The sequence below is a fragment of the Cyclopterus lumpus genome, chromosome 17, assembly GCF_009769545.1.
Source record: "Cyclopterus lumpus isolate fCycLum1 chromosome 17, fCycLum1.pri, whole genome shotgun sequence".
Classification (NCBI taxonomy): domain Eukaryota; kingdom Metazoa; phylum Chordata; class Actinopteri; order Perciformes; family Cyclopteridae; genus Cyclopterus; species Cyclopterus lumpus.
Window position 1 is genome coordinate 1,287,501 of NC_046982.1, and position 12,673 is coordinate 1,300,173.

The window sequence follows — 12,673 nt, forward strand, 5'->3', positions numbered from 1 at the left end:
ATCAGCACTAAGGTCTAACAAGACCAGTACAGAGATGAGTACTTTATCAGCACTAAGGTCTAACAAGACCAGTACAGAGATGAGTCCTTTATCAGCACTAAGGTCTAACAAGACCAGTACAGAGATGAGTCCTCTATCAGCACTAAGGTCTAACAAGACCAGTACAGAGATGAGTCCTCTATCAGCACTAATGTCTAACAAGACCAGTACAGGGATGAGTCCTTTATCAGCACTAAGGTCTAACAAGACCAGTACAGAGATTAGTCCTCTATCAGCACTAAGGTCTAACAAGACCAGTACAGAGATGAGTCCTCTATCAGCACTAAGGTCTAACAAGACCAGTACAGAGATGAGTCCTTTATCAGCACTAAGGTCTAACAAGACCAGTACAGAGATGAGTCCTTTATCAGCACTAAGGTCTAACAAGACCAGTACAGAGATGAGTCCTTTATCAGCACTAAGGTCTAACAAGACCAGTACAGAGATGAGTCCTTTATCAGCACTAAGGTCTAACAAGACCAGTACAGAGATGAGTCCTTTATCAGCACTAAGGTCTAACAAGACCAGTACAGAGATGAGTAGCCCCGCATTTAGTGAGCGCAGCTCTCTAGTGGGGCAATATGGTACTACAAGCTCCTTAAGATATGATGGTGCATCACCAATCAAGGCTTTGTAGGTGAGGAGAAGAATTTTAAATGTGATTCTTGATTTTACAGGGAGCCAGTGTAGAGCAGCTAATACAGGAGTCATGTGATCTCTTTTCTTAGTTTTTGTGAGTACACGAGCTGCAGCATTCTGGATCAACTGGAGGGATTTAAGAGACTTATTAGAGCAGCCTGATAATAAGGAGTTGCAGTAATCTAGTCTGGAAGTAACAAACGTGTGAACCAGCTTTTCGGCATCTTTTTGGGACAAGATGTGTCTGATTTTTGAAATGTTACGTAGATGAAAAAATGCAGTTCTTGAGATTTGCTTAACGTGGGAGTTAAAGGACAAGTCTGGGTCAAAGATAACTAGAGATTCTTTACAGTGATGTTGGATGCCAGGGCAATGCCATCTACAGAAACCACATCACCAGATAATTGATCTCTGAGGTGTTCAGGGCCCAGTAAAATAACTTCAGTTTTGTCTGAGTTTAACATCAGGAAGTTGGAGGTCATCCATGTTTTTATGTCTTTAAGACATTCTTGAATTTTAGCGAGCTGGTTGGTCTCCTCTGGTTTGATCGATAGATATAATTGAGTATCATCTGCATAGCAATGAAAGTTTATGGAGTGTTTCCTGATAATATTGCCCAAAGGAAGCATATATAAGGTAAATAAAATTGGTCCAAGCACAGAACCTTGTGGAACTCCGTATTAACGTTGGTGGTCATTGAGGCTTCATCGTTTACAAATACAAACTGAGATCGATCTGATAAATAGGATTTAAACCAACTTAGTGCGGTACCTGAAATGCCAATCGACTGATCCAGTCTCTGTAATAGGATGTGATGATCAATGGTGTCGAACGCAGCACTAAGGTCTAATAATACCAGTACGGAGATGAGTCCTTTATCTGATGCAATTAGGAGGTCATTTGTAATCCTCACCAGTGCTGTCTCTGTGGTGTTTTCTAAATCCTGACTGAAACTCCTCAAATAAACTATTCTGATGTAGGAAGTCGCACAACTGATTTGCGACTACTTTCTCAATGATCTTAGAGAGGAAGGGAAGGTTAGAGATCGGTCTGTAGTTAGCCAACACCTCTGGATTAAGAGTGGGCTTTTTCAGGAGAGGTTTAATTACAGCTACTTTGAAGGAATGTGGTACATGGCCTGTTAGCAAAGACACATTAACAATATCCAGCAGAGAGGTGCCAATTAAAGGCAACACGTCTTTAAGCAGCCTCGTTGGGATGGGGTCTAAGAGACAGGTAGACGGTTTAGAAGTAGAAGCCGTTGAGGACAATTGGTCTAGGTTAATGGGAGAAAAGCCATCCAAATATACACCAGGACATACAGCCGTTTCCAAGGCCACTCCTCTTGATGACAGATCGGCAGTAGTTGAGGGCAAGAGAGCATCAATCTTGCCTCTAATAGTTCAAATCTTTTCATTGAAGAAGTTCATGAAGTCATTACTACTGAGGTCTATAGGAATACACGGCTCCACAGAGCTGTGACTCTCTGTCAGCCTGGCTACAGTGCTAAAGAGAATCCTGGGGTTGTTCTTATTTTTCTCTATTACTGATGAGTAATAGGCTGCTCTGGCATTACGGAGAGCCTTTTTATATGTTTTAAGACATTTCGTGAAGTTTGCTTTAGTTCGCGGGTCTGAGGGTTATACCAGGGAGCAAACCTCCTTTGCCTCACTGTCCTTTTCTTCAGTGGGGCTATCGAGTCTAGTGTCATTCTCAGTGAGCCTGTAGCACTATCGACAAGATGATCAATCTGGGACGGACTAAAGTTAGCACAGGAGTCCTCCGTCACATTGAGACGTGGTATTGAATCAAATGCAGAAGGAATCTCTTCTTTAAATGTAGCTACAGCACTGTCAGTTAGACATCTGGTGTAGAAACTTTTGACTAACGGTGTACACTCCGGGAGTATAAACTCAAAAGTTATGAAGTAATGGTCTGACAGAAGAGGGTTCTGTGGGAAGACCTCCAAATGCTCAATGTCAATGCCATATGCAAGAACAAGGTGGAGGGTGTGGCCAAAGCAGTGAGTGGGTTTCTGTACTCTCTGACAGAAGCCAATCAAGTCCAACAATGAGATAAATGCAGCACTAAGGCAATCATTGTTAATATCCACATGAATATTAAAATCTCCTACAATAATAACCTTATCAGTTTTAAGGCCTAAACTTGATAAAAACTCTGAGAATTCAGATAGAAATTGCGAATATGGAATATTTAATTATTCTATTTTGGTGGTGGTAACTTTTCCTCTCCTCTTACTTTTGATTTCCAATTGTAAACAGTTACATGTGACTCCCCCGAATATCACTTTTACATTTTTCCTGCCTCAACACCTCAACACATCTGTGATCTCAGATTAGTTTTTATAATATCTAAACCAGCTGTAGCACAGTGCCCTAGCTGGTTGCCTCTTTTTAAATGTGTCACTCATGTGGTGGCTGTTGCCGTGGCAACAGATACAAATATTAATGCTGTTGACTTCCTGTGTGGTTAGCTAGGATACAAAGAAACAAACCCTTTACTTTGCGTCATAAGGTTGTGAAAACACGGCCAGTCATATCTGCACCGCCAGCGAGATATTCTCAGCAGTAACAGGAAACAACACGCAGCTGGCCAGCAGTGACTTCTTTACATAGACACTCAATACAAAACTTGTGTTGGTTTATAGAATGCAAAAATAAAATTATTATCTTACTCTTTTTTTCCAAATAACACTCCCGTATTATTTTCTTGGAACATTAATTATTTGATTTAATAAACTGGAGACCAGACTTCCCGTGATGTCAAAAATACCATCATGAAAAAAACGCTTTGACCAGTTTTATTTTACCATATCAAATTAAAAGTAAATGGGGGAACTTGCACACAAAATTCCCCTTACCAAGTAAGTTTCTACAATTTCTTAAAACTGTCAATAAATCAATGAATACTTTTGATAAACAATGGCTAAAATGACGATGGGTAACGTCTTCCCCTCACCTCGACAGAGCGTTTCCACATCTTTTTCCTAATTGACCCTTCCTAAAATCCGCCCCTTTTCGCGGTGTGCTCCAATAACAGCTGTGCAAGCAACATGGAAGCGTTGGCCTGAACTCCTCCGTCACACCAGACAAACTCAGTGGAGACGAGCAGAGACTGAAGGCAAAGTGAGCCTGCCTGCAGAGGATGTATTTCCAGTTCATGGACTGTTGTTCTCCTCCATAGTGCTCTGCTGCTAGCTCAGCACTTTCAAATCCGATGCATCCAAAGCATCTGCACTGAGACATGTTCCAGTTGGATTGAGTTGCAAACCACCTCCAAATGGGGCTTGGAGTCAATTTAGTTTGTTTGGTGTCCAGACATCAATCTGGATACAATCTGGATGTGTGACTGTTAGGTAATTGAGGTGTTCTGCTTCAAACAGTACTGCTGGTGTACACGTGAGTGTCAGTGACATCATTATTTCTAACTGCACTGGTGTGCTTCATACTGATGCTGTTAATGACAAGGGGCTCAGCATTAGTGGAGCTTTCTGTTACTCAAATATCCTCCATCGATTCAGTGAAAAAAGAATGCCCAAAAGCCTTATGGGGAACAAAAGAAACAATGATGAAATACTAAGAAGAAAAAAAACAGAACATAAGAATGTTGAAAATTAGAGATGTGAAACCTAACGCCAATAATCACAGAAACTATAACTAATAAAGACTGAACAGAAGTTCATCATCGCTTTGACATCAACATGCCTGATGTGAAGAGTAACATTAGTGAAATGTAACACATAAAAACACATTAGTGTGAGTGTGTACTTGCCTACCTATCAACACTTTATGAGATAGCCAGCAGCAGAGAGATGACAGGAAATGAGGCTGACATTAACATGCAAGAGACGCCCCAACCCCAAGATATACTTGCTCTTTCTCCATGAGGCTCTTCAATTCATAACAACGTTGACAATGAGTACATCCCCTAACCCTAAGGCTGGCCTCATGCAGCATTTGTAGCAAAAGCTACAACAAATAATGCGCTGTAATACGTAGACCCCACAAAATGATTTCTTATGTTAACCACGACATCCTGAATGAGGAAGAATGGCGGCCAGTAAAGCACACAGGGAGGGAGGAGAGAAGGATGATGTCCAACATGAAAAAGTAACTTTTCAAAAGACATCTTGCAAACCGCTGTATGAGGATATGTGCCCTAATTCACAGTCCCAATATAATCATATGTCAGCAATTTCATAAAACAGCTGGTCACTGTCATTTTTATCAGGAGGACAGGAAACAGGAGGACATTTAGTTGGGGACTATTTTTAGCAACGGATTTATCCACATTTGGGGCTCTAGTGAGTATCTGGTGTGGGTGTTCTCGGTAATAAATGAAGATTCAATTCGTATAGCCCAAAATCACAAATTACTAATTTGCCTCAGAGGGTTTTACAATCTGAACCACAAGATGTCACCCGGTGCAATAGTGTGACTCAGTGATGTGCTTTAAAGAGTTTGTAGACGACAGTGGAGTGTATGGTACAGAGGAAGACCATATATATAATGCATGTTAGTGAAAAGGGGCTGATGGTGGTGTAGCAAGAGGGGCCAGGGTTGATCCCCGGTCTGGGCGGTCCTTCTGTGAGGAGTCTGCATGTTCTCTCTGTATCAGCGTGGGTTCCCTCCGGGTTCTCCAGGTTCCTCCCCCAGTCCAAAGACTGCTCAGGTTAACTGGACTCTAAACTCCCCGTAGGTGTGAATGTGAGTGTGATGGTTCTTTCTCTATAAGCCCCCGACCCTGAATAGGAGAAGCGGTTTGGATGATGGATTTACTGGATTGTTAGTGAAAAGGAGGATTTGAACCAAACTCTTAACGTAGCCACGTCCTCCCTGCAGACCCCTGGTGTGATTCATCCTACGAGAGCCAGGCGTACGTCCGAGCCCTCCGACTCTACCGACAGGACAAAGGATGCTATGAATTCCGGGAAATGCTGCTGGGCACTGAGGAGCAAGTCAGTAAAAGCACACACACACACACACAGTTCAGCTTTCTGTCTGTCAGCGGTTGTTCGTACACTTGCTCATCAAATTGTGTTTGTGTGTGTAGGTGCTGGCCTTCCAGGTGATGGAGGAAATGTTGTCATGGTTACAGAGTCAGATTCAGGCCAGAGTGAAGGGCAAGAAGACTGAAAGGATTCGACAGTGGCTGGCAGTGAGTTAAACACAACACAGGTTGAGAGTGTGGACGCTTAAAGGAAACTGGATACAGTGTTGGAGGCGGGGCCTGTTCAGTCCTCTGAAAGTTGTTCAGTGGTGCAAGAAGTAAAACAAGTTTGACTTACAATATTCCGCATCAATGGGCCCCACAGGCGTTTCCTTTATCCCTCGGTCCAGCCTCGTTGAAAATGACTCCAGATTCAGCTATTCAGGGCATTTTAAAGCTTTTAGGAGCGAATGGTTGGAATGAGTGCTATTAAGCTTAAAAAAGGTGCTGCATGCTTTCAGTGCAATGCAGCGTTCACACTTTATATCAAGACATTTCTTTCCTCCGAGTTCTGATTGTAATCTTATAATTCTGAGTTGCATAACTTGTCGGAATTTAGATATTAATCTCAGAACGTTTCTTTCCATGCAGCTTTAAACCTTATATTTACTGAACAGAAGTGTGACCAATTTAGCACATTTGCAAGTCAGTGCTTTGTGGTGTATATATATATATATATATATATATATATATATATATATATATATATATATACATAGTATTTTATTTTGTGTTCATGTATGTGTAGACAGTACAGGCAACCTACATTTTGGTGCTTGAACAACTTACTGCATGTCTGGAGGCTCTGCGGGAGGAGTGTCGTCAGACAGCATCAGCCAATCAGGCGCTGATCAGATCCAACTTGGACCAGATAATATCTTCTCACTGCTTCTTGGAGGAGAAGGTCAAAGGTATACAAGTTAGAAAACAAATCATCTGTGTGTGTGTGTGTGTGTTTGTGTGTGTGTGTGTGTGTGTGAGGGGGGGGGGGGGGCGTGTGAGTGTGAGTGTGTGTGTGTTAGGTTAATTGGAACCAATACAAGCATAATTATGAATTGGTAGTAGGAAGATCTTTGCTTGTGTGTTCCAGCGTGTGTACGTGCAGAAGCAGAGAAAGTATGCAGCCAGTCTGTAGCACCCTACATGTCCTCCATCCTTGAAGCGCTGACAGAAAACATAAGCGCTGGGATTCAGGGGATGCAACACACACTGCACACACTGATGGACTTCACACACACACATGGAGGACCGGAGGAGACGGAGAAGGTGAGGGAGACCTCTGTGTGTGCATTCTTTTTCATATTTTGATTGGGTTCAAAATGGTGGTTGTGTGTGTGCTCGGCAGGCCTTGTCCCCTCTGCGCTCCATCAGTCTGGATCCGTGCTACAGGCAGGTGGAGAACCTGACGGAGAAACTTGGGGACTTAAAACAGCGGTTTGGATTGAGCAGCACTCAGAGACTGGTTCACTCCACACACCTGGAGATGGAGAAGGTATGGAGCAGTGTAGGAGGGCGTGGCCTTCAAGCAGAGCGTGTGCGTCACAGAGAAACAGTGCGTGTCCTTTGTGTGTCGCAGCTGTCGGACAGCGCCGTGTACACCTTGCAGCTCTTCCTCCAGGCCTCAGCCCGGCTGCAGCCTTCTCAGATCCCCGTCCAGATGGAGAGAGACAAAGAACGAGTCCGGAAGGTAAACAAACAACAACATATACAATGAAGTGTATGGCAAGAAACAGAAGAAATCCCCCTTGTATGATTTCCAATTATCATATTAAATATGCAGTGAAACACAATTTGGATAGGATTAATTACTTGCAGAAAATATGTTATCTTAGAAAATAAACAAAATATACGGTGAAATGAATAGTAAAATAATGAAATGTTCTTACACAAGTCCTATGCACAGACAACTGGTATGTGTATTTTTACATAATGCACCTATATGTGCAGTGTAGTGCAACATTACGCATTCTGTCACTAGAGATAGAAAAACATTCTCGCGTGACAATAAAAACATGGTGCATAATTCAATTCACTTCAGTTTATTTTGTATAGCCCAATATCACAAATTTGCCTCAGAGGGCTTTACAATCTGTACACATACGACATCCCTGACCTTTGACCTCACATCGGATCAGGAAAAACTCCCCAAAAATAACCTTTGACAGGGAAAAAAGGGAAGAAACCTTCATGAGAGCAACAGAGGAGGATCCCTCTCCCCGGATGGACAGATGAATAGATGTCATGTGACCAGATGAACAGAGTTACAGAGTTACAACACATTCTGGCCCAGGAGCCAGGACCAGCATCAGACACAGCCAGGTCCAATAGACCCCGTTGCCTATCAACAAGTGGTCACTATGGTTGCTTCCTTCTTGACACGTGCAATAAATAGATGGATGCAATGTCCAGTTTTGAATTTGAAAGGTTATTTATTTGTAATATTGTAATTCTTTTCAACACCAACCAAAATGTATATTCCTTGTCCAAAACCCATTTGTCTTTTCTCAAAATTGAATGAAAGAAATCAAACCGTTCGTTTGTCGAACACCGTCTAGTTTCGCACGGTCAAAAACTGTATGCTCCTGCCAGTCAAAAACTGTATGCTCCTGCCAGTCAAAAACTGTATGCTCCTGCCAGTCAAGCGACACCTGGCCTTAGTGTTCCCCTTGATTATATTGGGCAGTCTTAATTGACAGCGCCCCTACGCCCCCTAGTGGTGGGAGGTCCAACAAATGGCTCTTAAAGACCCTATGAGACGTGAAGTCACAACGACTCCGGGGAGGAAGCAGAGTTAATAAGGTGCAATGGAGAGATGTAAATTCATCCATAAGGAGAGAGAGAAGAGGAGATAGGTGCTCAGTGTATCCTAAAACATCCCCCAGCAGCCTATAAGCCTATAGCAGCATATCAAGGGGCTGGACCAGGGCAAACCTGATTCAGCCCTAACTATAAGGACTATTAAACAGGAAAGTCTTAAGTCTATTCTTGAATGAGGTGACTGTGTCTGCCTCCTGGACTGAAAGTGGAAGCTGGTTCCATAAAAGAGGAGCTTGATAACTGAACGTTCCATAGCAACTGCAATGACTCCATCTGTAGCCCAATGCTGAACAGGATGTGCTTACTTTGTAAAGCAGACTACTACCTTCTCATATGTCATGCAACTAGTAGTATAGAAAATACTACTAGTTGCTGATATTTGTTTTATAAGTTAAAAACTTAAAAACATAATGGTTGGAAGTGATATGATGCAGAAGCGTGTCATAAACCCTGTAATGAGTCAGCATTATTTAGTGCTTCCAGTTCCCTCGTCTAAAAGTCAACAGGTTTTTTAAAAGCTGCTTTTGGTTAGATCCCTTAAATAATGTCTGTGTTTAACACAAGCTAAAGACATTTTAAGGATTCCTTCTACGTCCTAAAATACGTCAGTAAACGACTAAACGTCCTAACTAGAACACAAGTCCTCTGTTAGAAAAAAGGGCCGTTGGTCTTGCTGAAAAAAATGTTAAATATCATAAATGTTTGTTTGCACGGAGCTTGTTTTCTGCAGTGATCCATTGGGATGAGCACTCAGTAAGTGAAAAGCATGTGTGTATGTGTGTGTGTGTGTGTGTGTGTGTGTGTGTGTGTGTGTGTGTGTGTGCGTGTGCGTGTGTGTGTGTGTGTGAGCAGCAGCTGGACTATGACAGCAGAGTTGTCCAGAGGAGGCTCTACCAGGAAGCTCTCCTGGAGATCACTCTGCCTGCTCTCACCAGGAAGATGGACGGCAGGTGGATGAGTGTAGGTCAACAACGTCCTGCAGGCGTCTCACTCTCATGTCTCTCACACTTACACTGTTCACATTCATACTCACTCTCATGTCTCTCACACTTACACTGTTCACATTCATACTCACTCTCATTGATTCTACAAAGTGTGACGTCTTTTTTTCTTTCCAGGAGCTGCAGCAGTTCGAGCAGTACATTTTCTCAGACTACTGCAGTTTCATTCTGGTTCATAACGTCTACGATGATGTTCTGAGAAAGATCCTCAGTCAGGAGATAGAGACAGGTAACACACACACACACACACACACACACACACATATCTAGGGGTGTTAAGTTAAGTTCTAACAGAGAACTGCCCTGTATTTAAATCAGTATTCTGCATGTGGGAGGGGAATTTGTGTGTAATTGTAGAACGTTAACTCTTCGGGTCCAAAAGAGACACAAATTCCTTGAAAGTACAAGTGTGCCATTGATGGGAGCTGCAGCCCCGTCCTGTAGGTCCAGTTATGATCAAAAAGAACACCTGCTGAATGATCAACATTAAACAGAGCATCCCTTCTCCTCTCCTCAGTGGTCCAGGAGGCAGCCAGTAAGAAGAGTAACAGTCTCTCGTTGGACACCGAGCATCTGACCTTTAGTCGGTACAGTCTTCTGGGGGAGACGCCCCCTCGCTCTGCACCAGGCAGCCCCGCCATTGTCACTCGAGACTGCTCAGCGGCACCCCCAGGTGCAGGTAAAGGACCTGGTCCTGTGGGGGATCAGGAGGGAGGTCAGAAGGTCACAGCTGAGCTTTGCCCTCAAAGCGACGCAGATCTCCACGCCGATGTCCAATCTGAACACAATATGGCTCAAAGTTGTGACCAGAGCGCAGTGCTTCTGTGTCCTGGCATCACGGTGACACAAGAGTCAGATGGATCTGTGTCCGAGGAGGAAACACAAGAAGAGGTCCGGCTTGTAACTGACGCACCATCGGCGAGGAAGTCAGCGACAACTGGATCGGTCACCAATGAAGTCGGTACCCTCGATGCACCTGCAACCCAGGAGTCCACTAATCCCATCCCAGACTCTCCTGACCTTTCAATGTCCACTCTGTCCTCGCCGCAGGCCACAGGCGTTCAAGTCAAATGTGCTCCAAGTGATCAATCAGCGACGCCTGAATATTCAGCCACACCTGTTCTCTCGACCTCAGACAGAGAACCAGAAGACACAAGAGTCCAGCATCCCGGTCCCTCATCATCACAGCCACCTGGGACACATAGTCCAACGAAAATCAGCCTGGGGTCACTAAGCGAGGCGATCGGCTGCCACTCTGTAACACAGACGATGCCACAGACCCCCACTGACCGGGCCGTCTACCTGACGGGAGAAATGAAGGACAACTGGGAGGTGCAGAGGGTCAAAGAGGAGAATCAGACGGAGGAGGTGATGAGACATGAGAGAATCAAAGACGGTAAAGAAGAGGCCGAGGCAGGACAAGGGAAAGAAGGGCAAATGGGAGGTAAGCCTGTCGATGAAGGTTGCCCACTCTCTGAATCACCAGCAGAGAGCGCCACTGAGCAGAGGGAGCGCGAAGACAAGGCCCATGATGGAGAGAGAGATAGTGAGCTTGAGACTAAGAAAGGAAAAGAAGACCAGGAGGAGGAAGTAGAGGAGAAAGACGATCATAGTGAAAAAGAAGGAAAGAAGGAAAAAGAGGAGGAGGAGGTTCTCGAAAGACCTCGTCCAATGGAACTGCAGCCAGAGAGTGCTGCTGAGCTGCCATTGGACAGTGTGGCGATCGTCAGGGAACTTGTGGCTGAGATTACTGAAGTGGAGACCATCGTCGGCCCCGGTCCCAACAGCAGCCAAACACCCTGACAGACCGGTCACTATGACGACCAGGTGTCCTACCTGCATGAGATGGTCCAATGAGGCAAGAACGTCCAGAGAGGAGAAGGTTCACTCTGCGTCACTTTTATACTCCCGCTTGACCAAGACTAGAACCTTGTTTTTACATACTGTAGTAATCATTGTTGTTGTATAAAAGATACAAATGATTTTGTCTTCTGATGTTTACATTTGCTGTTTTTCTTTCTGCTCACACTGAAATCAATAAAACGACCCAAAAAAGACTTATGAACCCGGTCTGATCTCAAAGCTGCATTCAAACCTCTTATGGTGCAGGTATGATCGTCATATTCATACACGTATACATGATACCAATGTAACAGCTGCTGTTGATGTTGACAGTTCCGTCAATAGATAAAAACAAAGTTCCATCAGACCCCTTCCTGGCTGCTTAGCGAGCTAACGATGGCGGGCTGATGGCGCCATGTGTTCATGCTCACGCTCCGCTGGTTACAGAACATGAGCAGAACAGCATGGTGTTCTCCAGAATGGTGATTGTTCTCAGAACGAGTAGTTAATCAACTCCACAACGTTGCTGCAGCTGATACTGTTTTTAATTCCTTTCACTGCCAGCAGAGGGAGACACATGTGATGCTCTCTAGCTTTAAATGAATAACTTCCTGGGTAATTAGCACCACTAGATTGAAAGCACGAGAAAGTCAAAATGATGAGATGGTTAGTAAATATTTTGACATATAATCTTGTTTGAGTAAAATGTTAGACTTTGTATTATATTCAATTCAATTCATTATTTATTATGTATTGATCATAACTCTGACAGAATTACAGAATTAGGGTTATTTGCAAGAAATAGATTCCCAAAAGAAGAAGCACCTGCGCCTGACTTATTCTGGCTTCTAGCTTCAGATAAGTTCAGCACATTTGTCTTGCATCTGCATCTGAAAATGATCTTTCATGTGACCTGTCCTCATGCTCATGCACGGATGGACGAGAGTGCTCTGCTTCTTTAACTACAAGGTCAATCATTAATAGCTCAAGAAATACCAACAGGACCGCCTCTCTTTATATGAACATTTCTAGGATAAGTGTCATCTTATCTTGATCGTGTTTGTCTGTTGGAGGACCTCTCTATCTCTGATTAACACCCTCCGTAACCTTGACAACACAATGCTCCCTCCATCCCTCCAGCCTTAAAGATCAGAGGTAGGAACTGATTCCATTTGTCATGTGTGAGCATCAAGCGTACGATAAAAGCTCAAAGGGTCACCTACTAGTGTTCAGAGCTTCAATGAACCCAAAGTCCACAGTCATGTGATGGCTGAGCCAGTTCCAACACCACAGGATGCGTTAACATTCTCTGTACCATAAATAAT

At 43.7% G+C, this 12,673-nt stretch overlaps 1 protein-coding gene across 1 annotated transcript in view; it reads left to right on the top strand.

The window, feature by feature from the left end:
• The window catches only part of LOC117746649 (protein Niban 1-like), a 17,142-nt gene extending 5,571 nt beyond the window's left edge, over positions 1-11,571 (top strand). The window contains exons 6-14 of the mRNA XM_034555917.1: positions 5,541-5,656; positions 5,752-5,856; positions 6,437-6,599; positions 6,779-6,954; positions 7,034-7,180; positions 7,265-7,375; positions 9,358-9,465; positions 9,624-9,735; positions 10,024-11,571. Of these exons, the coding sequence (XP_034411808.1) occupies positions 5,541-5,656; positions 5,752-5,856; positions 6,437-6,599; positions 6,779-6,954; positions 7,034-7,180; positions 7,265-7,375; positions 9,358-9,465; positions 9,624-9,735; positions 10,024-11,309 (2,324 nt within the window). The 3' untranslated portion in view covers positions 11,310-11,571. The remainder of the gene's footprint in view (positions 1-5,540; positions 5,657-5,751; positions 5,857-6,436; positions 6,600-6,778; positions 6,955-7,033; positions 7,181-7,264; positions 7,376-9,357; positions 9,466-9,623; positions 9,736-10,023) is intronic.
• Positions 11,572-12,673: the final 1,102 nt, after the last annotated feature.